A 24,208-nucleotide genomic window follows, 5' to 3' on the forward strand; every position below is an offset into this window, starting at 1 on the left:
TGGTATAGCATTAAAAGGACATTTCATCTCCAAATCAATCTACATTGTTTTAGTGTGAGTTGTTGGAGTGGAGATATCGGCCGTAAAGTTGTCTGCCTTCTCTCAAGTATAAAGCAATTAAATGGTGGTGCTCAAAGCGCCAAAAAAAAATAAAAATAAAAAATTATAACAAACATTACTTAAGATTTACTAGAGACCTTTTGGTGAGCAGTCAACTGTAGGAACTATTTTCCTTCTTCCAAACTACACCTACCAACTGTATAACCGTGCAGAAGGAAGTTAGCTAGCTCAGTTGTGCTAGGTGAGCTAGCAGTAGATGTCTGCTTCCCTCTGTGCGGTGATACACTTGGCAGGTGTAGTTCAGTAGAAACAAAATGGTTCCTAAATGAAACTGAGTTTGAGAAACCAGGTCATGGTTTCTGGAAAGAGACATTGCTGTCGAGTTTTTCAAATGTATTTTTTGGCGCTTTGAGCACCACAAGCCGATTGCCATCTCGTTCCATTATATTCGAGAGAGGGCAGACATCTCTACGGCTGATATCTCCAATGCTCTGCAACTCACACCAAAACAATCTAGATTTATAAATAGCACTACAAGTAGGGGGAAAAATATGTATTTTTGATTTTGGGGTGAACTGTCCCTTTAAAGAGGCCTTAACTCCCTATGTTCAAACCCCATAAAGCTAACCTGTCCCCAGATAGTCCCCTCTGAGTTTTCCACCTGCTCCCAGCGCAACCTCTTCACACTCATGTGGTTGGAGTCCATCCTGGAGAGCGAAGGCCTGGGCAAGGGTGGAGGGGAGCAGGGTGGAGGCAGCGGTGGAGGCGGAGGGGGCTCTAGGTGCTCTGAAGGGTCTGATAGTGAGTGGGGGAGGGACTGGGGCTGGCTCTGACCATGAGGCTGCTTATGGTGGGACTGGGTTTGGGGCTGGTGTTGCGTCTGCAGCAGGTGATGTGAGGGCTGGGACTGCGGGCGCGTGGCTTGGGTGGAGGGCTGGACTTGGTGCTGGGATTGGTGGTGTTGAGGCAGAGGCTGGAAAGTGGAGAGGGTGGGCTGGTGTGGCTGAAGGGGCTGAAAGGTGGAGAGAAGGGGCTGAGGCCTGTGGGGTTGCTGGGGAGGGTGGATGACATGAATCTGGTGTTGGTAGTCCTGCGGAGGGGGTTGTGGCGTCATATGGTGGATGTGGTGGATCTGAGGTGTGCTGGAGTGGTGGTGGGTCTGCTGGATAGAGTGGGGTCTTTGGGGAGATGGTTTGGTGGGCTGGGGGTGATGAGTTTGGTGGATCTGCTGTTCCTGGTGTCTCCCTTGCGGTGAAACTTGGGTCTGATGATGACTTTTAAGACTTCTCCGACTCTGATGGGAGTGGCTGTCCCGGGTTAGCTGAACTGGGAGGGATGGTGGGTCTTGCTGGGCTTGATGGAGCAGCTCAGTGGAGGAGTGATGGGGCTTAGTTTGGTGCACCTGGTGGGCTTGATGGAGTAGCTCCGTCGAAGAGTGGTGGGCCTGGGCTTTGTGCATCTGATGGAGCAGCTCAGTGGATGAATGGTGTGGTTGTCCCCGATGCAGCTGGTGCACTTGATGGAGAAGTTCGGTCGAGGAGTGGTGAGGCTGCATTTGCTGCATCTGGTGACCTTGGTGCAGAACCTCTGTTGAGGAATGGTGGGCCTTGGGTTTGTGGATTTGGTGGAGCATCTCTGATGATGAGTAGTGGGCATGGGCTTGTTGCATCTGCTGGAGCATCTCAGCAGACGAGTGGTGGGCCTGGGATTGCTGCAGCTGATGGAGCATCTCAGCAGAGGAATGATGGGGTGGGGCTTGGTGCACCTGGTGGAGCATCTCAGCAGAGGAGTGGTGGGCCTGCGTCCTCAGGCCTTGATGGCTTTGGTAGATGCCCTCAGCGTATTGACCTTGTTGGCTCGGATGGGCTGTTGGTTGGGGAGACGGCTGGTGTGGAGGTGGGGCCGAACGGGACTGACGGCGGTGGTGATGACTCTGGTGGGCCTGCTGCTGCTGTGCTTGGCGCATCATATAAAGAGGATGGTTAGCATGGTGATGGGCGGAGTCTGGAGAAGGGAGTGGGGGTAAGGACTGGTGGAGCTGTTGAAGAGGCAGTGGCGAGTGAGCTTTCTGCTGCGTTGGCTGGTTAGGCATTGAGTGGTGGCTCTGGTAGATCTGTTGCTCCTGATATGCTTGTTGCTCCTCATAGGCCTGCCGCTCTTCGTAAGCTTTTTGCTCTTCATAAGCTTTACGCTCTTCATAAGCTTTTTGCTCCTGGTAGGCTTGAAGCTCCTCAAAAGCTTTTTGCTCCTTGTAGGCTTGCCGCTGCTCGTATGCTTTTTGTTCTTGGTAGGCTTGCCGCTGCTCGTATGCCTGTCTCTCTTGGTAGGCTTGTTGCTCCTGGTACAATTGTTGTTCTTCAAAAGCTTTTTGCTCCTCATACGCCTTCTGCTCTTCATAAGCCTGTCTCTCCTTGAACATTTTCTCCTGATAGGCCTGTTGCTCCTGGTAAGCCTGCTGCTCTTGGATCAGTTGTTCTTCATAGGCTTTCTGCTCCTCATACGCCTGCCTCTCCTTATATGCCTGTTGCTCCTCATAGGCTTGTCTCTCCTGGTAAGCTTGTTGCTCTTGGTAGGCTTTTAGCTCTTGTATGGTAGCACGGACCTGAATGTCCTCTCTTGTGGGCAGCACTTTATGTAAGGAGTGCCGTTTAGGTGGTGGGTTACTGCGCGGTGGAGGTGGAGGAGGGGGGCCAGATTTTCGGCGAATGGGCACATATGCTCTCGGAGAGTGTTCAGGGGTGTAGTTGAGCTGTTGCTGCTGTTGTTGGTGCTGAGACTGAGTCTGCACAGGTGCTGGAGGAGGAGGTGGAGGAGGAGGTGGGTCGTTGAACTGAACAGGCGGGGGCGGTGGAGGGGTCATCGGTGGTGGAGGGATGTGGTCGGAAGAGGAAGAGTAGGTAAGGGAGGAGGCGTTCTCTTCTCCACTGCTGCTCTGAACATCACTCGGGCTGCTGAGTTCTGGGCCCACAAATCCTCCATTTTCATCTTCGTCCACACCCAACTCCTCTTCGTTATCGTCATCCTCCTCATCTGGGAAGCCCATCTGCACAACATCCTGGCATTAACACCAATTACACTTCATTAGGCCTTTAATGTCAAAGTGGAACTTGTTAAAATGGTACACTTTGAAAAATAGATGAGTTCATTGGCTACAACATCCCAAACGTTAACCAATAAAATACATAGTGGGGATACTCTACAGGATCTCCTTGATATGTTTCTTTGCTAGAGCTGTTTAAACATGATTATCAAAGGAAACTTTTGACACACATTCAACGTGCAGGTTTGGTGACAGCTTTAATGACAGCTTGTGTATGTCTATCAACAACCCAGAGTTTACTCTACTGCTCCTCTCATCAAATGAAGTAAGCAACATGTCATGAGGAAAATCATGTATAAAACTAATTTTCATTTAGTTGTTGTGCTTTTGACCTGACAATGAATTCGGGACTGACGGCAGGATTTAAGTTGGTGCTAGAATTGATGAGCTGGAGGAGCGGAGGAGGGACACTGCTGCACTCTCTTGTGTGCTTGTTTGTCACGTCATCAGTTGTCAATGCTCTCTCGGCCTGATAAAGCCTCCAGTATGCTCCACAGGGTCTAGCTTGACTCTCAGCCGCCTGCCTCTATCCTACAGCCCCTAATCAGCCTCTAGCACTGACCCGTGCTTTGCTCTGATCCTCCATCAGAGAACCAGAGGGAGGGTGGGAGGGTGGCAGAGGCGAGGGCCCTCTGTCGGCTTTCCTCCCCTGTCCACATACCCCTGGATGTTAAGCTCTTTTTTATCCCAGGGATTTCGTGCCCCTGCCCTCCCAACATTTGTTCACTAACATTTGATTGGACAAACAATTCGCACTCTTGCCAATTACAGTGGGGCCCATGATATCCCTCCATACCATCAGTTCTAGCATCAACCCAGGTTTTAATGGTGTGTTTTACATGTTGATGGTGAGGCTACTCTTTTGTTTATATTTGGGTCACATAATGTGTTTTTAATGATTCTCTGAGGTCAAAGTGATAATCCACAAAACTTAACTGCAACACACTATACAGGACAACACACAGGGAAAGAGATCTGTTGTGTGAGGCCAATCTTAAGATTCACTTTGTCGTCTTTTTAAAAGGACAGTATGTTCTGTACTCGTTCTGTATGTGTATGTGTGTCAAGGGGTCTGTCCTATTTCACATTTGGATGCAAGGCTTACATACCGTAGGGAATTAGTGTACCATGCAGAATTAACCCTTTCTCACCAGAAACTGAAATGAAAGAAGGGTATTTTCACAAGACTATTTCAGCTGATATGTGGCCCTAGAATACTTTTTCTTTCTACACCAAACAAAATGACTCTCTGAAGCTTCTCTACTGTCTTAAGTTTCCTTTTGTAGAGCAGCAGTAAAATAATAAGAGAAGGGCAGCATGCACACACACAAAGTTGATGATTTAGACATGTGATCGCTGATAACGTCTGACTATGTGGTTACTGAATACACATCAACAGAAGCCAAGCTAATTCTTTTAATATTTACTTCATAATGAGGCTTTAGATTTCAAGTAACTGCAACTCTACCTCCTCATAGTCGTTCTCCGGAGTCAGGAAGTCATCAATGATAGCCACCCTCTGTCCCAGCTGCTCGCTCAGCGCATCCAGAAAGCGATCTGTGTCTTCTGAGCGCGGTGGTTTGGAGAAGGTGTAACGCCGCTTGTTGCTGCGGAGAGGAGGGGGGCTAGATGGGTAGTCCGGGGGCTCTGGAGGTGATGGAGGGGGACTGTCCAGGCTGATGTAGGGGTTGGACTCTGCACTGGTCTGGCTCGTCAGCCCTGACTGATAGAACTGGGGTGTAGGGGGGCTGGGGAGAGGCTCAGGCCAGGATGTAGGGGGTGGCGGGCCTTTACGGCTACCTGGGATAAGGAAGAGATATACAGTCTACAGTTATATGACTGACGGCTAAATCTCTGAAGCATCACGTTAGGTGCAGTCTCTCTACTGAAATTCTAGTCTCGCCACCAGACAATTAGAGATCTCCGCCTTCTAATAGTCTGGGGACACTCCTTTCTAAAGTGTGTTTAACACACCAGCGAAAACGGCCAGCAACAAAGCAACGCCTCTTGCATTTTTGAAAAGGACAAGCCTTCTCGGAAATGTGCGTTCCCTCTTTTCTCGTCCACAAGGAAATAAACACACAGACAGCTTAAAAATGGATGCCGAGAGATTTAACTCCGTTTAATCAAACGTGTGCTCATCCGTGAAGAAAATATTTTTTCCAGCAGATGTCTTAGTTACAACATTATTGAGCTAACTGGAGTAGTTTCATGTCGTATCCGACAACAGGAGGCTTTTAACAGATGACGTCCTGATGTTAGCTTTGCTGCTGCTGTTACCTGTCCCTGTCAGCTGCAGCCACTGATGCTTTCTAGACATCGTGATTTCCCAAAACTGAAAATATACCACACATAGCAACACAAAACTGCTTTGCTAGCTCAATCAAGTTGTAACTAAGATATCCGCTGGAAAAGCTATTTTTTTCACGGACCGTTTAATGAGTTATTACCTATTACAGACACCGCTAACGGCTAACAGGGCTAACAGCTAACGGTTAGCCCAGTTAAACGTGCACACAGAAATAGTAATGTTTGTTCAATCATTGTGTTTATAGACTTTACAAACATTGGATTAATTTAAACGGTGATACAGTGATGTGAAAAATGTGATATATAGGCTATATATATAGCTAAAAGCTCTGCTGGTTTTCTACCCGGAAGTATTTGTAAACAACAAGGCGATTCCCTCTATAGTCTGGCCGGACGGATGAGTCATGGCCCTGTAAAAGATTATGTTTGTTTCTTTTAGTTGGCGAGAATGTGTCGCCACAAACGCGACAAACATCCACTGAACTTTGACGGCGTTTTCTGCGAGCACGGCTGAGCCATTTTGTACCGCTACAAGTGTTTCTAGTGGGACTATGTTTACAAGCACAAGAGTTCAGCGAGCCACCGAAGGACCGCCCTGCACATTTACTATTGGTTCTGCAACGTAGGGAGTTTTTTTAAACTCTGAAATTGTATCCGCCCATCTAAACACAAAATCAGGGAGAAAGTCATCCGTCTTTAGTTAAGCAAAGCGTCTAAAGACTGACTTGTGAGTCTACTGAAATTCAGATGTATAACTGAATACTTCATCCCCCAAATGACCATCTGTACATCAATTACCCTGTGTTACGGTGAATGAAGAAAACTTCTCGCATGCCTCCGGTGAACAAAGGTTCAGTGTTTTTGGACTATATTAGGCTATTGTATAACGACACAAAATGCCTTTCCTCTACCTAATATACCTGCAAAATAATGCTCCATATGAAATTCTGTGATACCAGCTCTGACATTTCCTACACAGCAGGTCCTAAACTGACTTAAAGTAATCATTACAGCCATGCTGAGACAAGATTGAAAGCAGTGGGGTGTTTTTGAGACTCCTCTGTGCTGTATATTTATGTACATAAGATCACAAAAATCCTGTTAATGTAGAATTCAAGTATATTCAAAGAAATGGGTTGGCTACCTTGGGATTTCTCATTCTTGCACTGCAGTACTTTTTTAAAATTTCATTATCCTCCTCTTACACTAAAACCTCACACTCTCATTCATGCACACAACAGATCTGTAAGGTAGTTATTTTACACAGTATATTGGTCAAATATAAATCCAGGTGTTGTAAGTTTAGTGTAAGCTCATGCTGTCAGCTACCTGTGTTAGCGTGTATTGTTGGAGAGGCCGTGCACGAAGGAGGATCCAGATCTAGCAAACTCTCGGGGGCGGGAGGAGGACGACTCTTCAGAGACTTGGACCTCTTGGATGAATACATGTTCTCCAGTTCAGCGTACACTGCTGAAAGCTTGTGTGGTGGAAATGAAAACAAACAAACAAAAAAAAAAGAGAAAGAGTTGTTTCAATGATGATGAGTCCTACATTGATATAATGTATATTTTCCCATGAGGGCTTTGGTACGTACATTGGTGAGGTTGTTGGGAGTCTCTGGAAGGGAAGTACCGTCTCCTGACTGCCTCTCTCCTGGAGCCAGCCTCATCCCTGCCTCCAGCACTGTGTCTGCACGAAGGCCTATGACAATACATTCATTAGTATGACTGAAATACAACTCAAGTAGACGAGTTAGCTCTGAGCTCTCTAACTATACAACAGAAAGGTCTGTCTCTGTAGGGTGGTTGCTGGTTACAATGCTGTTTCGCTCAATACTGGATGAATTTCAAAAATGTTTGTTCCCATTTGTCACTTAGACCCCAAAACACAGGAAAATGGGGTCCACGTTGAAAAATACCAAACTTCCGCTTTAATAAGACTTCGTTTATGATCACAACTGTTGCTTTGAATGATAATGAAGACAGTGAAGTTCTGTACCCATGCCCAAGTGTGTGCCGATGACCAGGTCATCAGAGCTACGTCCCCTCACACTGCTCCTGTACGTGGTCCCTGTCACCCTCATGGAGCTGCTACGCCGGTGGGGCTCAGGGACAACCTCGGGCTCAGGAGGAGGAGGCGGAGGCGGTGGCGGTGGTGGAACTGGAACACACACACATAATGGCAGTGCAGAGGAAGAGGCACAGATCCCATTGACAGCGTCCATCTTGTACACACGACACCTTTTCATTCACACACATATAGACCTCAAAAAATGTACATACACACCAAAAATTATTTAAAAAGAACAATTGTGTGCACACACCTGGCGCTTTGTATCCAAGGAAGCGTGAGATCTTGCTCTGGCAGTGCTCCTGCTCCTCATACGTCAGCAGCTGGTAAACAAACTGCCAGATCACCTGTTTGGCTGGAGTATCCAGCACCGGGAACACATCCACGATCAGAGTGTCAACATTCCTGTTGCCATGGAAACACAGGCAAGGTGACCAAGATCGCCTGGCTGTTCAATCACAGGTTAAAGTTAAGCTCATGGGTGATGTCAACCACGTGACCACAACAACTAATGGGAGACTAGACACAAAATTAAAATGGCACCCCACCAATTTCACACATTAAGGCAAGACTCCTCATCACGAGGAGTGTTACAAACTTTAAAAGGCATTTACCAAGCAGGGAGGGGTTGATGAAATGATGATACTGGTTGTATTATGGGAAATGTAGTGTATGTTGATCCAGTGTTTTAGAGCTTGACTCACACTAGTAACTTTCGGATAATCCGGATATCTCGGACTCCCTCCCTCCTTGTTTGGACATCTCCTCACATCCATCTATCTCACCCCACTCCCCCTTCCCTTCTCCCGCTCTTTTTTCAAGCCCCTTGCTCACCTGTGCTGGAAGAAGTTCTCCAGGGCCTTGCAGATAGTGTACCTCTCCTGAATGGTCAGCAGGTGCTCCAGCTGCTGTCCGAAGGTGCGGCCCTGAACCCGAATACTGGGGGGAAGAATCTCTGCCACCCACTGAAGGGAGCTGAGCACCGGGGAGCGGGCGCGCTCTGTGGGAATGCCACCTCCTGCAAGGTCTTGTTCCGCCAGCGCAAAAGTAGGCGGACCGTCCTCCACTACCAGAGTGGGCATGGCACCACTGCCCTGGAGCATGGACACCACCTTCTCATGTGAGGACGTTCTACAGGCACACATGAAAAGATATTTACACAAGCACACTATTTTAGCCTTTTAACAGCATGTGCCAACTCACTTCTAAACAGAAGCTCAATCCAACAATTTCGATTTCTGCTGTGCAGCAATGTGATGTGTAAATAAACAACTTATGTAAAGCTTTCTATATTCTGCAAAGAACTTAACATATACCAGAGAATAAAGACATTCTCATGTTCTCTGGGGAGCTTATTTATCACTGTTTCACTTTTAACTTTAGTTTCAGGAAACTGTTGTTTTTTTTAACCACATCCACCTGAAATGAGATTCACACTCACTTCAACAACGGTGTGAGCTCAACAAACAACAAAATATCTAAAAGGGAACCCTATGAACACACTAATGTTTACCTCTAAATATAACCCTTTTCTCTTGAGTAAGATTTGGGCCCAATACCATGTTTTTAAGTGCCACCTGACCCCTCAGAACAGAGTTACAAAGGGTAGTGGTTGAATTCTTCCTCTATGAAATGGGACAACCCTTCAAGACCTTGATATGTCATTGGTAGCTGACGATACTAGTGTTTACATTGCAAATATGCTGTCTTCTGCTGTGGTGATTTCTCACGTCACCTATAGGTATCCTTTTTCTAACACTTCCACCTACCCTTCTATACCAACCAGAATCAGGACACCCTACCCTCGATGTGAATGTGCAAAACAGAGGGGTAGAGGCTATGTAGTAGGGGCAAGGGGTGTATTGAGATTGAGCCTTAGAAACATAGTTTTATCGAGAAGTTGGGCACAAATTTGTAAAGGATTTGTAAAGTGAATGAGGGTGAGAGCTCAACCTCATGTCCAGTCCATTGAGAAAGAGGATGCGGTCTCCTGGTTTCAGACCTGCCTTGTCTGCTGGGCTTCCTGCAGAACAGAAAATGAGTAAGACATCTGATTTGATAATTTCCTCATTACAAGAACAAATTTCAGAAGCTTTGTAAAGATGTTACACTCAGTTAAATGTTAAAACGTGTTATTACAGTGTGACAACTAAAAATACTCATAACAACAGCTTGATCACTTGCATACACACACAAACATGACCTTAACATGCACACATTTCTAACTTACCAGGGATGACAGAGTCAATCCATACTGGAGCATGGCCTCTAAGAGTGAAGCCAAAGCTTGTGTTACCTTTACACACTCGCACTGTCCTAAAGGGACAAATTTGAGCTTTGATTAATGGCAGAACTTAAAAATAAGCAAAGGCCTTATGAATTAAAAGAACAGCAGGGATTACAAAATACTCAGCTCTTTTATTAGGAAGTATACAACAAGTATAAAAATGATCGTGTCAGAGATTGTGCAGGAGAGGTAACAAACCCAAAGATCTTATGATGAAAACCTCCCCTCTAGAATTTAAAAACTATTCTATTACAAATAAGATTTCTCTCCTAAACACAAGAATATAACAGATGAAACAAAAAAATATAGTAATCATAAATGAGACACACCCATACACATAACACATAAATATAACTAATAAATAAACTATGGCACAAGTGTTTTTTCATATTAGATTTAAGCGATAGTAATGGTGGACAGGTTTTTAATAAAGTGAGGACTGCTGTTCCAGAGTAATGGTCCTCTGTGTTAAAAGGGTGGTAAAAGGGGAAGATAAATATCCTCTGCTTGTCTTGTTGGATATAAATGGATGTCAGAATTCATTAAGAGAAAGTTGTGAAATACCTCTGGTAAGCTGTGCTTTTGAAACATACATTTCTACAGAAAAATATTTGTATTTATTTATTAGAATTCAAATACTGTCTGAAACCATGAAAAAAACGTAAATTGTATAGTACTGAACTGTGGAGTTAGACCACTGAACAGTTTTTCACCCTTTTCGTGTCCAGGATTTTTTGGGTGGGCCTGAAATCATGGTTCAATGATGGACTGGAGCCACCCTTAATATGACCCCTCCCACACTACATAAAGATTAACGTTAGAGCATATAGCACCAGTGTCAATTTATACCTTTCAGTCTTTTAGCCCAGTTTGGGCTGCTCAATGCTGTGGGTGTGTGAGTTGTGCCAATGTTAACTGCTGAACGAGAGGCTGTCGCTGCACAGTAGCTCACTCGTTCTTCAGCTCAGGGGGTGTGTGTGTTTCGTGCTACCAGGTTAGCTGCTAACGAGTGTCTGTTGATTTTCAGCGGCTCGTTCTTCAACTCAGCGCCTTCAGTGGACACAACCTCAGCATTGCAGAGAAAACCTAAAGTTGCCAATTTTTTTTTAATCATTCAAATTTTGCTCGGTGGTAAGTGACATTTTTCTGTGATGTGACAAACACATTTTTGGGAACAGAAAATGAATGAATGAATGAATTACTCCTGTCCACCCTTTTGCACCCTGATGAAGACCACAGAGTTGAAACCGGACGGTCTTTTAATGTAAGCAGCTGTGTTTTGAAATAAAGGCTTTTTAACTTAATTCAAATGCATCTGTTCCTGCTCCACGCATGAGTACCTGAAGTTCATTCAAGTTCATTCACACTACTATCTCATTTTTCACATATCTATTTTTGCTTTACCCTGACTTCAATATGATAAAGTTAATGTATATACTTTTCCTACTTCATGGGTTACCATAGAGACTCGGTTAGACTGACTAAATATGACATAATGGAGACAAACTGTGCTTAAGTGAGGGTGGCGGAATTCATTAATCACTATAGCTCATTACACACAGTGTTGTGGCCGTGATCTGTTCAAAAATTATCTGCAATGAGTCAAATAATGCAGTTTAATCCAGACACACTATGGACGTCCTGCAGATTTCCATATTCAGCAGACTACTTTAAATTCACATCCTGCATGAACACTCCCACTTAAATATGGACAGTATATCCCAGGGGAGCTGCATAACATCATCACAAGCCAGAGCCACAGAAGAGATTAGCAGTTTCTTGGGGCGCTTTATTCCCACATTTTCAAGAGATTTTGAGAGGATGTTTGTAAACATGTTATTTACGCATTTTTTAAAAGTCCTCATAAATGAGATTAGGATTTTGGTTTCTAACCACAGACCAAACTGTCATCAATTCATAGAGACGACAGGAAACAGCGTCACAGCAGATGAGAGTAAAAGGACAGGCATGACTGTGTAAATAGGTTTATGTTCCCATTGGCTTAAACACTGAATGTCTATTTTTTTCACTTAACTCCTACCCCTCTAAATTCACATAAATCCCCTGCTTACACAGGAAGACCTGTCACAGTTGTTCTCATGTAGAGGTTATAAATTTGATCAGACGTAAGCAAAGAGGAGATGTTATTTTAAGAAAAAGGGTTTCCTTTGAAAGCTAAAAATGACATGGCACTGCGTAGCTGATGGTAAAATGGGATGATGATGATGGGACTCCTGTTAAAAGGCCAAAACACACAGGAAGTAAAAGAAGACAGGATGTGAAAAACTGTCAAACAAAAATCCACAACATGATACTTGACACAGACCTGCAGTTGGTGGTGGTGCCACTGGAGTGCCCAGCTATGAGTGACGTGGTCTTGCGCATGCCGCGGGCGGGGGGGACCACGCCTTCCTCTGCGTGGGTGCGTGGCACTGAACTGGCGCGGGTGGAGACCAGAAGGCGTTCGGGGTGATCCTCGCTCCGGCTGCGGCGAAGGTGGTTGCGGCTAGGGTCACTGAAGCTCCGCCCTTTGAGCCGGCTCATCAGGCTTTGGGAAACGACCTCGTCAAAACGCTCCCGGTGCTTCTTGGGAATGAAGATCCTGGCGAACATTGTGGAATCAGACACAAACTCAGATCAGCATCACATCAAAGCAGTATTTTGGTGAAAATCACCACAAAAATCCCAAATTCTTGATCCCAATCTCGTCCAAAGTATCCCATAAAACAGAGGGATCCTTGCTCTGACTGCACATTGATGCAGCTGCAGGATGCACTTAATTGGTTCAAAAATAGTTCAGTCCATATCGTCTCATGGGACGGCCGAGGCAGGTAGAAGGGATTGGTCCGACATTAGTTTGTGTGTTCTTGCAAGTGTATGCATGTGTGTGAGAGAATGAAAGAGATAAGCTTTGTTTGTGTGGTCCTGTCAGATTAGCAGCTGCAGGTAAGAGTGTTCAGTATCAGTGACAGCTCACAGCTAATATGTGAAAAGGAGGAAGCTCAGTGCCAGAGCCACCTCTGGGAGAAAGTGCTCCACTCCCCCTTACCAGTGTTATTTTCCCCTCCCATAATCAACTCCCAATGCCTTTATCCTCTTAAAGGAAAAACCCAACCTCCCTCGGATACTCTTAGATATCAGTTTGTGAGATTTAGTGTGTTACAGGGGTGTTTTTGTGAGCGTGCTGCACCCACTTTCCTCCAGCTTGTTATGCTTGCTACATACATATGGATGAAAGGAAGGTGTCCAGTCAATAAATGAAGATTGGAGAGGGTGTTGGCATCAAACTTGTGGAAGAAGGCTTGTATTTAAGATGTCTGAGGCTTGGTGTAAAATTGGTATTGCTGCCTTTCCTATGACACATTTCTCACTGCAAGATTGTTTAACATCAGCACACACTTGTAAAGAAAGCAGCGTTTTCTGTCTGTTTTCAAAAACCTGACATTTACCACTGATGTTTTGCTCTGCTTGAAATGTCTACTCCCATTAAACCCCCCGTTGTAGCTGTGCTGTCTGCTGCATGAGATTTATATTAGGCCAATTATCTGCGAGAAAAGATACATAACACAACAACAGAAATGACCCAGAAATGGAAGTATCACTGCCAATAACTGTTTGGAAAAGTGTTTTGGGCTGCAATTTTCTTTTAAATATAGGACGCCGTCTCCCTTTTTCTTTCCCTTTCATGTGGCGCACACAAGACACAAGCAATCCTCCATCTCACACCCATGTACACACACCTCATTTGTCCCTTTTCTATTTTGCATATCCCACCTACAAAATGATGCTGCCTCCATTCTCTCTATCTCTCTGTCTTCTACATGAATCTCCTGGGTACTTCCACCGTGCAGAGGAGAAAAGACACAAACACAACTCAAATGATACTGTTGAGAATAAGAGTCATCGGCACAGTCTGGTTTTCAAAGCTGTCACTGTCACTCTGCAGGTGCATTTGGGGAACATTGTTAGGAGGCAAGGATTAGATGATTTGGTAGTTTCATAATACAGCACAGCAAGTATTGGGTTTAAATTAAGAGTGACGCATAAGCTGAGCTGCCTCCGTACAAGTGTTACAACCCAAAGTTGAGGGAAGTTAACAGATATTTCCCCTCTGGAGATTTCTTACCTAGAGAAAATTCTGACTCACTAAAGTTTGCAAGCGTACACACACACATACACACAACTCACATTGATCCAATAAAACCTGGGACCCTATCCAAAGCCAATCTGTGTGTAGGAGTAGCAAATACACTCTAATTCTGTAACTTGTACAAATCAGGTCATAGAGCCTAAAGCCAGAAAAGTTCAACCACCTCCAACAAATGCAAACTAATAGACTGTGCTCGTCACACATAAACAGTGAATAAAATACAGCCACAATTTCATCAAACACTAAGTTTGGTACTTTTAAGACACCACAGCGTATTTTGAAACCTATTTTCAGTTTCTTATTAGACATCAGAAGTGAAAAATTGCCTTCAGCATTAAATTGATTATCAATAATATCTAGTTATCAGCTGCATTTAATTACACAAAGAGTATAAATATCACACGGCACATTTTCTGCTTTACAATCCATGCGTCAGAGTCTTGTGTCCAATTATAGTGTGACACACTTGCATCTTATTTACAGCTGTATATTGCAAGTGAAATTGTACTGAACTGTATAAAATAAACAGCACAGCAGGAACAGCACAGTTTGTCCCCTCCACAATTTCCCCAAGTCATGCACACACATTACAGCCACATAATGGGAAGTTAACTGCTGATTCACTGTTTCTTGTGAGTTAACCAATCTGTGGAAATGCTGCCTGTGTCATAAGCAACTACAGCTCTACAACAGCAGACTACGCCACAAAAAATGTCAAATAATGCAATCAAAACAGCATTTAAGGGGCTCTATTTGAAATTAAGAGCATGTGTGTTGAATGGACACGGTTCTCAGCATGGAGGTGGCTGAGAAGGTGGCTAGCAGCTAGGGTCTAACTCCATAAACAGTGCTGAAGAATGGCAACAGAGTTAACGGTGTTAACCAGGGGGAAACCAAAAGGGGAAGGACTACACTTCTGTGACGCCACCATCGTGATATCAGTGATAACCGCTGTATGACTGTAGTGCAAAGCGGTGGCACTGTGCTAACCAGGGGATACATACATGCACTAACATGTGCACCTGGCCAGACTAGCTTACCACAACAAACCACAGAGAATCTTGGATTACAACACACACAGAGATAGCGCAACTTCATTTCCTGCTCAGGATGTCATAACACCACTATATCCTTACACAGAAAATAGTTGTTTACTGCTATATTAATGTTGTGAATGTTGCATACAAACCTTGAAAATGTTGTAATTAAGCCACCTTTAAACAAGCACTATGTGGATGCCTCTAATCACAGCACCAATAGCCCTAACTCCCAACACCTACATGCGATCTCTCAACACAGCAAAACCAGCCCTGGTTAAACTAAAAAAAAAAATACCTGTGCATCCTTGCGTTTCTTGGTCTCACCACTCCATTCAAGACTGTCAATCACACGACTTTAATAGAAAGACTTTGACACTGACTGGGACGCATGTTACATTTTTACAGTAACTATCTGCATGTGTCAAAAACTGTTAATTCACGATAAGGTGTTCCACAGGGATCAATTGTAGGTCCCCTTTTGTTTCCCGTCTATGTTAAACTTAAACCCGTCACACAGACTTTATATTACCACAATCATATTATCTCATATGATCTTAGCTTTCTCAGTACACTCTCAGCATACTATGGGCGTAAAATGTGGATGTGCCATTGTTTAACGCTTAAAAACGCAACAGAAATGATGTTTGACAACATAGTGAAAAACTAAACATGAAAGCTCACCTTGGGAGGATGGTAACGTCCATGGATATAGTTGCACCTGCTTACTATGCAGACATCCATATAAATTAAAGCCAAGGGGAGATGTGTAGGTGACAGTGATTAAGTGCTGGGTGTGTTCATGCTGCATAAAGTCAACACTTCCCCAAAGGGCTGAAATGTGCTAATTTGTGACACCAGGCTGTTCTAAAGTGCAATCTCGAGGGTCAGTTTTGTAAAGCAAAAGTAAAACTGCAACGACTCGAGCTAGAGACATCACACAACAACAAAAATCAGTAGAAAGCAATTTCAGGCAGAGTGAGTGACAAGGAAAGACAAAGACAGTAATTAGTGAAAGAGCTGTGATGAATTCATATGAAGAATGGCAGAAGAGTTGCAGAAATATGAAGACACAACCAGCAAAATATAACAGAGCTAGAGACAAGAAAAGAGAGAAAGTGGAGAACTAGAGCTCTTTCTAGGCCAGGGTCATGCAACTACTGGGAATGAAGCAGGCTAGTATGTGCTTACAGGCGATGTAGGCCACAGAACTTTCCCAAACTGTACTCATACATCACCACGGTTGCTCTGACAAATGGCAGATAGGGAAAACTGAGCAGAACGGGGCCATTTATTGTGCACGTATGACAGCCACAGGGCCCGGCACTACTGATTAACATTAACTTTATCACCTCCAACACCTCTCTGTCACGTTATGGTCTCAGTCAAAGAATATTTCACTTGTAAAATCTTGAAAACCGGCTTAAACAAGTGACCAGAAACTTCACAGCGTTCCTCTGTAGAAGTTGGATGTAGGCCTTGGGATGCCCTCAATTATAAGGAGGGCGAGAAGAGTCTATAATTAGGCCTGAAGGAGGGGTAGATCAAGGACACAGCACACAGAGGGATGAATGACAATTGCAATCAGCTGGAAAACTCATTGCAAGAGCCATTACTGTCAGACCCATTTCTGATCAGCTAATTTGACAGCTGAGCCAGTTATGAATTTGCAAACGCATAGCATAGCTGTAGAGAGATGAAGATCTGTACAGAGTTGAAATAAAAAAGCCACAGAAGGCAAAATAAAGACAAAGTATCAGTAGTTATTTGGAGATCTCAAACTCTTTGCTAGAATCTCTCAGTTTTCTCATCATGTTTCACAAGCTGGAATCTGATTTTGGGACAGTACAGAGCTTCGTATTTTTACATGCTGACAGAAAGTGTAAAATAATCATCAATACAAACTTGATAACAAGTTGCACAACAATACTTCAGCAACTTCAGATCCAAGTCAGCACAAACAACACAAAGCACAGTGAACACTGCTGAGATCAAAGGAAAAGTGCCATACCGAAAGTGTCTGGAAAGGCTCCTATCCCTTCCCATGGCTCTTCAGGGCTTTGAGGAAGTGCCTGAGCTCAGTTAAGCAATGCAAATGCCTCTCCTCTATCTCGGTGAGTCCCCATCTAGTTTGAACAAACAAACTCTCTCGGACAAAGGCGAAAGAAGAGAAAGATGAGAAAAAAGGAAGGTGTCCTGGATCTCAAAAGCGCCTGCTGCAGGATCAGAAAGCAGCCGGAGGAAGAAAGAGAGAGAACAAGAAGGAGGGAGGACGCAAACTGTAACAGTGGCTATGGTTCACATTCCTCCACACCTCCAAAACATCCTCAGGTAGCATCATCAGCTGCTCTCCAACTTCACGTGTGGGGCAACACCCTTTCTTTGTTCCCATCTTTTGTGCCCTCCTTGCTCCAAAGATGCCGGGGTTGAGGTCAGCGCAGAGCACTCCTCTCGGTCACAGTTAAAGGATAATCCTCATCACTGAGTCATCCGTCATTTTGCAGCAAGAGGTAGTGAGTGACAAGTCTTCTCTTACCTCAGTGGAGGAGGAAGGAAAGAATGAGATGAACAGAGGAGTAAAGTGAGGAGGGAGAGAGGAGAGAAGTGAAGAAGAGAGGAGAGCCCCAGTGGAATTCCATAGGCAGGTCAGCACAATGGCTGCGTGCATGTGTGTGTTTCTGTGTGTGTGCAAGAACCAAAGTGTGTGCGTAAGAGAACGTACAGAAACTTTGACAGTCATGTCTGCTTGACAGCTACAATGACATCTATCCAAATGTCTCAATACTTTTCCAGCCCCCAACAACTTGACAGATTTATAAACATCTGTAAACACAGAACTGGTATTCAAATAATATGAGGAAAAAGACTGCATCCTTAATCCTGGCTTGTGAATGCATCAGTTTAATTAATTCACATCTTTGAAGTCTATATACAGAGAGAGTATCAGACAAAGGCCTTCAGTTCACTTTAATTACATTCAATTACCATAACACCACAGAAACGTGTGAACAAATGAGCGGATAGATGTCCCAAGATTGACTCTAATGACACTCCAGATACAAAATCTTGTGCATAACTTTCAAGTCTCTGAGCCCGTGCTAACCCCTGGGTTTCAGAGCCGTTTAAGAATCGACACCAGCAAATATGTCAGAAACCTAAGAGAGAATTTATTAAAAGAAGTAGGTTGCTTATAAATAGAACACATCCTGTGGGACGGCGAGGCAAATCGGCAGGGGGACAGAGGCAGACTGAGCAGAGCGTGGCCCAGCTGGTCAAGTTTTACAAGGCAATACGGGAGGAATAACTTCGTAAGATGTTAAGCACACCTCACATCCTCTAATGCGCGACCTCTAATTATGGGACTGAGTCTGACGTGTGTGCGTGAGTGTGTGACTGTCATAGGAAGTGACAGTGATTGATGTAGAGGGAGAGACTGACAGTTTGGCACACAGAAATAAGGGGAGGAGACAGCGGTCGAATAAAAGAGGGAGATTCAGCTTCAGTGGCAGACACATAGATTCTCCATACCTCAAATGACAACACTGGCATCCGCATCATGACTAACAAACTCTGGTGTCTTCATTTCTTAGTCATTAACTGGTATTCCTGCTTAAAATTAGACACAAAACTGTTCACATCACTTTGATTAGAAGCTGTGGGGCTACCAGTAAATTGGAATAGAGAAAAAAAGGTAAAACAGGCAATATCAATATGTCTTTTATACCCATTTCCCAACAAAATTGGCAGGTATATACAGGTTTTTTTAAACATGGTAAACCCCACTAAAAAGGGCAAAAGACTACAACACTCTGCAGTAGATAAGTATGCCTTTCTGGGCATGTTTTCTGGGTTGTCACGCTCTTTCTTATTCAGTCTCTCTTTCAAACTCAGGGCAGGCTAATTTTGAACGATCTTCGAGTGCTGCTTGGACCAAGACGGACGAACTTTTGTGGCGGTGTGTCATTGCATCGCACCAGAAAAGGAGTGAAAGTTAGCACGTCCACCTGGGTGATGTGTTTCCATCACTGTCAGTGTCAATGGGGACTGAAATGTCCCCAGAGGTAGCTGCAGAGTCAGCGCTCCTTGCTTTCACGCTTCTCTCCAGGGTGAAGTCATTACGCTATGTCAAGTTGTTCCGTCCGCTTAGTGAAGGGGTGTGACGGTTACAGGCAGCTGTGGACCTGGACCCAAGGTGAGTCTGAGCGAGACGGAAGCAGCTGCCCAAAAGAAGAGGGCTTTTACTTTCTGCTTAGAGAAACATAATAATATGCAGTCTCTGGTTTTTATTTGATACCTAGTGTCGGCAAAAAATGTAATTTCACATCTCCTCTCTGTCGTTAGCACACATTAGCTGGGAGGGCTAACTTGACTTGTTTAATATATTATTGTTGTCACCCTGAACATCCTGCCGAAACTCAATCCTTTCAATAAAGTGTAGCTTGATAGTCTATATGAAAAAAGGAACTAATAGTTGAATATTTGTATTGAACAGTCAAATCTGATTTGACGACAAAATTCTGAGTCGGGTAAAGCGCTAATATCTACAGTGGTGGAAAAAAGTTTTCGGACACCCCATGCATTTATGAAATATTGCATTAAGAATCACTCTTAGGTCTTCAAGTGCAATTTCTTTTTGTACAGTCACAGCCAAAATACTAAATAAATCCTAAAAAAGCCATTAAAAACTTAAAATTGATTGGTTCCATAAAAATACATAAGAAATTTTGAGTATTGTGTCATTTTGGTACCAGTGATGAAGGTCGTTCTTTTTATTAAAAGACACCATTTTTGTTGCCAAGCTTCGTGTCTACATAAAGCCAGCACATTTGAAAGTTCTTCAGACACAAAAATGGCTAAAACAAGGAACCTAACGCAGGAAACACGCCTGAAGATAAAGATTCTCAGCCAGGAAGGGTACAGCTGCCGCCAGATAGCCAGGAAGTGCAGATGCAGTCCTTCAGCAGTTGGATACACTCTGCAGAAATACAGACGAACCAACAGCTTGGAAGACAAACCAAGATCTGGGCGTCCAAGGGTTTCTTCAGCAAGAAATGGCCGCATCCTGATCCGCATGTGCAGGCAAAACCGAATGACATCACAGGAGCTTCAGCAGCAGTGGTCAAACCAAACTGGTGTCCAGTGTTCCACCCGCACTGTACGTGGCCGACTTTTAGGTCATGGCTTAAGGTCCTACAAGGCTATCAAGAAGCCCCTGATCAATGAGAGACAGAGGTTAGCCCGGCGTTGTTGAGCCCAGGCACACAAGAACTGGACAGCCAGGAATTGGAAGAAGATTTTGTGGTCAGATGAGTCCAGTTTCCAGCTTTATCTTCCTCCTACTAATGTGAGGGTACGCAGAAGGCCAGGTGAAGCATTATCTCCAGCATGTACAGTACCTACTGTCAAGCATGGTGGAGGCAGTATCATGGTTTGGGGATGCATGAGTGCTGCTGGTGTTGGTCATCTCACTGTCTGTGACGGCACATTGAACTCTACCAAGTATTGTACCATTCTCGAAACCCACGTGCTCCCTTCTGTGCGTGCACTGTTCCGTCGAGGTAAAAACTGGATGTTTCAACAAGATAATGCCCCTTGCCACACATCCAAGGCCAGTAGAACTTGGCTGCAGGAGCACAGTATCCAGGTCTTAGAGTGGCCGGCTCAATCCCGGACATGAGCCCCATTGAAAATCTGTGGTGGATTATCAAAGGTCTGTTTCAAAGCATAAACCAAAGAATTTAGAAGAATTAAAAGCAGTAATTCAAGAAGAATGGGACAAGATTACCCCTCAACAGTGTGAAAGGCTCGTGGGGAACATGCCAGCCAGGATTAGAGCTCTACTACGTGCCAATGGCAGGACTACTAAATATTAATTTGATGATGTGATGGTTTATTTATTTTTTGTTCAGCTTTGAACACATTCTCTGTTATTTGTTGACTTTGATACCGACAATGTTGAGAACTGACATATTGAAACTGTCAAGAATTTAGTTTTGTTAGTTTTTCTTGTAAACAATAAACAAAAAAATATAATTTGTATTTGTTTGTATCTGTCTAATGCAGCCACACCTTTTGAAACACAAAAAAGATTTTTCCACAAATATTTCATGATAATATTTGAGATTGTGTAAAATTTTAAGGGTGTCCGAAAACTTTTTTCCACCACTGTAGTCTCATATCACGATATTGATATATTATTGAAATATTGCCAAGCCCTAAATTAAAATGAAAAAAATTGACCTGATCATGGCATTATGGAAAACTTCAGGGATCACCAAAGCTATTAATCAATTATTTAATCTTGAGGGCAATGTGAATGTCTATACCAGATTTCATGGCAATGAAATCATTCAGAGCCACAGATGTCAACCTCATGGTGGCCGTAGAGGAAAAGTCAGGGATTCATCTTCTTGGCATCATGGATATCTTTATCCAATTTCATGGCATACTTCCACTAGATAAGTCTGGATCAAAGTGGTGGACTGACAGCCTGTGCCATCCTCACAGCCATTGCGCTAACATGGCAAAAAAAGCTTCTCTAAACACACCTATTAACAATATAACCAGCAACACCTTTCCCCAGGAAAAGACAGAACCCACATTATATTTCTTCCCCAGATGCCGGAGACATTACATTGTCAGCAGCAGCCATTAACACCAACACCAGCCTGAGGCATGGCTCACGGACAACCTGGAAGCAAAATTCCCTCAGGCTCCTACCACGGAAACATGTTCGCCAGATTCTGCTGTAAACATCAAGAGCTATTCCAAAGCTGGGATGAAATATTTTTAGCTCTTTCTAGTGTAAGATCTGCACAGCCTAATTGGCATATGAGAGCATGTTGCACAAAACTACAGCACAAACAGCACTCATAATGACAAGACAATGACACAGCGAGCAGAGGAAAGGAAGAAGAAAAACTTTGCATATCAAACGCTACAGCCCACCTGAACTAAAAACAACAGCGTGGAATTATGGGTAACTACAGCTATCTGAGGTTGATTTATCTAAAGAGAGATTCAGGCTCTTATTGGGAGAGTTACAGTACTTTTCTCACTGGCTAAAGGTGAGGAAAACAACTAAAACTGTTCTCAGTCCTCTATGGACACTGCTAATGCATAATTAATGGGACTACTGTGCAAAACAAACATTACAAAGCATTTTCACAGGCAGCTTCTAATGTGCTATCAAAGCTGTAATACAGACAGCTGTGTCAGAGGAAACTGAGATGGCTGGACAAACGAGCTTTTTTTTAAGCCTGAAGGAGAGCAAATTACTTCACAAAAATGAGTCACCAGAAAACTTAACACGAATTTATTGTTACGAGACTAAAGAATGCTTCAAATTCACAACGGCATACTTCATTAACCGATTATAAATAAACTTAATGACCAGTAAAATGCTGCAAACTCTGCACTACACAATGACAAACTGTTTTCAGCACTCACCTGAGGCAGCAGTTCATAATGTCTTCCCACATAGAACTTCAAAGCAAGGACTGCACGCATGTGTGTGTGAGAAACAGTGCTGCGAGCACGCGGTCTGAGCATCTGCATGTTTATCTGTTTTCGTACGTGTGCATATCTCAACCAGCAGCAGCAAACTGGCTGTAGCAGCTCAGAGCTGCATGCAGAGGAGGGAATAAAGACCATCCAGTGATGCGATACACAAAAAAACTGGTGCGTGTATCAAAGAGTGCATCACAGCTGACAGGGAGAAATGGGAAAGAAAGAGACCAACAGAGAGAAAGTCAAAGTGAGAGGAAGAGACAGACGGCGGGGAGGTATTGTGTTTAGGGGGGTTTGATTTTCTGATCAATGCTGAGGAGGAAGAAATGCAATATTCTGCGGTGAATATCTAACTATACTCTTGTGTACTATACCTGAGACAGAACAAGTCAAGCACCCAAGGACGGCAGTCAGTGCCGAACATCAGGTCAGCTATTCATACGTGTCCTTACTGTACACCTCTCCCACATTCACAGTGAAATGCTGAGTATTATTGATTTCATGAGGTAATTAAGGAGTTCTTACTCCCTCACTTTGCCCTTATTACTGTGTAGAGCCTGTGTTGAGCAGTGAATACAGCTCAACTGTCTGTAAGACAAAATGGACTACAGCTCTCTCTGGTGCATTTTCTCAAGCGTTGTCAAAAACAATGATCATGACAAAACAATTTTAGATGTACAACAAAGCCAGGGTTTTTATCTGGGGATTTCAGTGAGCCTTGCTGAATATTAATTTCCCCCACACTGCTAAATAGAATAAATTATGGATGGGTGATTGATTTAGTTTTAAGTTTCTGGATGTTTTACTGCATCTCAAGAAGAGGTTAATCATCTGTTGAGAATTGCATTAGTTTGAACATCTTGCTTGGCTGTTCATGTTTTACAGTCAAGGTGCTGCTCAAATCCATTCATTTACAGCAGTTCTTAATACTGCGTATTTAACAATTTCCAACCAAAACAGCAAGTTTTGGTTGTTTGGTACAGAGTAGTATTAGGGCGAGGCATAAGGGGGAAAAAAGAGAGGAGAAAGATTTATTTTATTTTGCATTTTGAAACTTAATTCCACATATCAAGAATAAAGCTAACTCCTCTGGTCCATTAAACTGTGTCTTGTTATAAAACACTCTCTTATTGCCAGCAGGTGTAACAATCGACACCCTTTTATGTGTCCATCGCCAGCTATTTCACTTTGCACAAATGCGGCCACCTCTTCCAAGTTTGTCTGGTTTCTCCCAAACACCACAATCTCTTCAAAGTCCTGAAACTCATTACCACACTGTGTGAAAGACGAATAACGTCCTTGTTGCCAAAGCTGATTCTGAAGTGCAATTTCACCGCACATTTCAGCCAGCCACATGAGCTAATGCTACAAGCTGGATTTATTCTCAAAAATCTGACTTTAACATTGAAATGTCGAGTTTATTCTCAGCATTTTGACTTTATTTTTAAAATGCACACAGAAAAAAAAAATCCTCTGATTTTTTTCTTATGCATGGCACTTAAGCTTTGTTCTCATATAGCAAAAAAAAAGGCAAATAAAATCTTCCTCCTCTCACATTTTCCCTTGTGTGTGGCCCAAATACTCCTCTTGGTCATTAGATTCTAAGTTTCCCGATAAAAAAAAACATCAGTTGCTTCCCAATAAGCTAAACTAAACTATAAATTCACAGGCGCTTAAACCCGTTG

The 24,208-nt window shown here is 43.6% G+C and overlaps 1 protein-coding gene across 4 annotated transcripts in view; it reads right to left on the reverse strand.

The window, feature by feature from the left end:
• grid2ipa (glutamate receptor, ionotropic, delta 2 (Grid2) interacting protein, a) overlaps positions 1–24,208 on the reverse strand; it is a 39,306-nt gene that overhangs the window by 9,565 nt on the left and 5,533 nt on the right. The window contains exons 1-11 of one of the 4 annotated variants that reach the window (XM_049562404.1): positions 17,026–17,551; positions 12,154–12,429; positions 9,771–9,856; positions 9,494–9,563; positions 8,375–8,671; positions 7,794–7,945; positions 7,469–7,630; positions 7,065–7,171; positions 6,800–6,947; positions 4,629–4,960; positions 689–3,115 (exon numbers count right to left, since the gene is read on the reverse strand). In XM_049562404.1, coding sequence (XP_049418361.1) covers positions 689–3,115; positions 4,629–4,960; positions 6,800–6,947; positions 7,065–7,171; positions 7,469–7,630; positions 7,794–7,945; positions 8,375–8,671; positions 9,494–9,563; positions 9,771–9,856; positions 12,154–12,429; positions 17,026–17,060 — 4,092 coding nt within the window. In that variant the 5' untranslated portion in view covers positions 17,061–17,551. Of the gene's footprint in view, positions 1–688; positions 3,116–4,628; positions 4,961–6,799; positions 6,948–7,064; positions 7,172–7,468; positions 7,631–7,793; positions 7,946–8,374; positions 8,672–9,493; positions 9,564–9,770; positions 9,857–12,153; positions 12,430–17,025; positions 17,552–22,463; positions 22,543–24,208 lie in introns of those variants that run through there. The other 3 variants (XM_049562405.1, XM_049562403.1, XM_049562402.1) reach the window with 3 other exon arrangements.

This window comes from Epinephelus fuscoguttatus, linkage group LG19, assembly GCF_011397635.1.
Source record: "Epinephelus fuscoguttatus linkage group LG19, E.fuscoguttatus.final_Chr_v1".
Classification (NCBI taxonomy): domain Eukaryota; kingdom Metazoa; phylum Chordata; class Actinopteri; order Perciformes; family Serranidae; genus Epinephelus; species Epinephelus fuscoguttatus.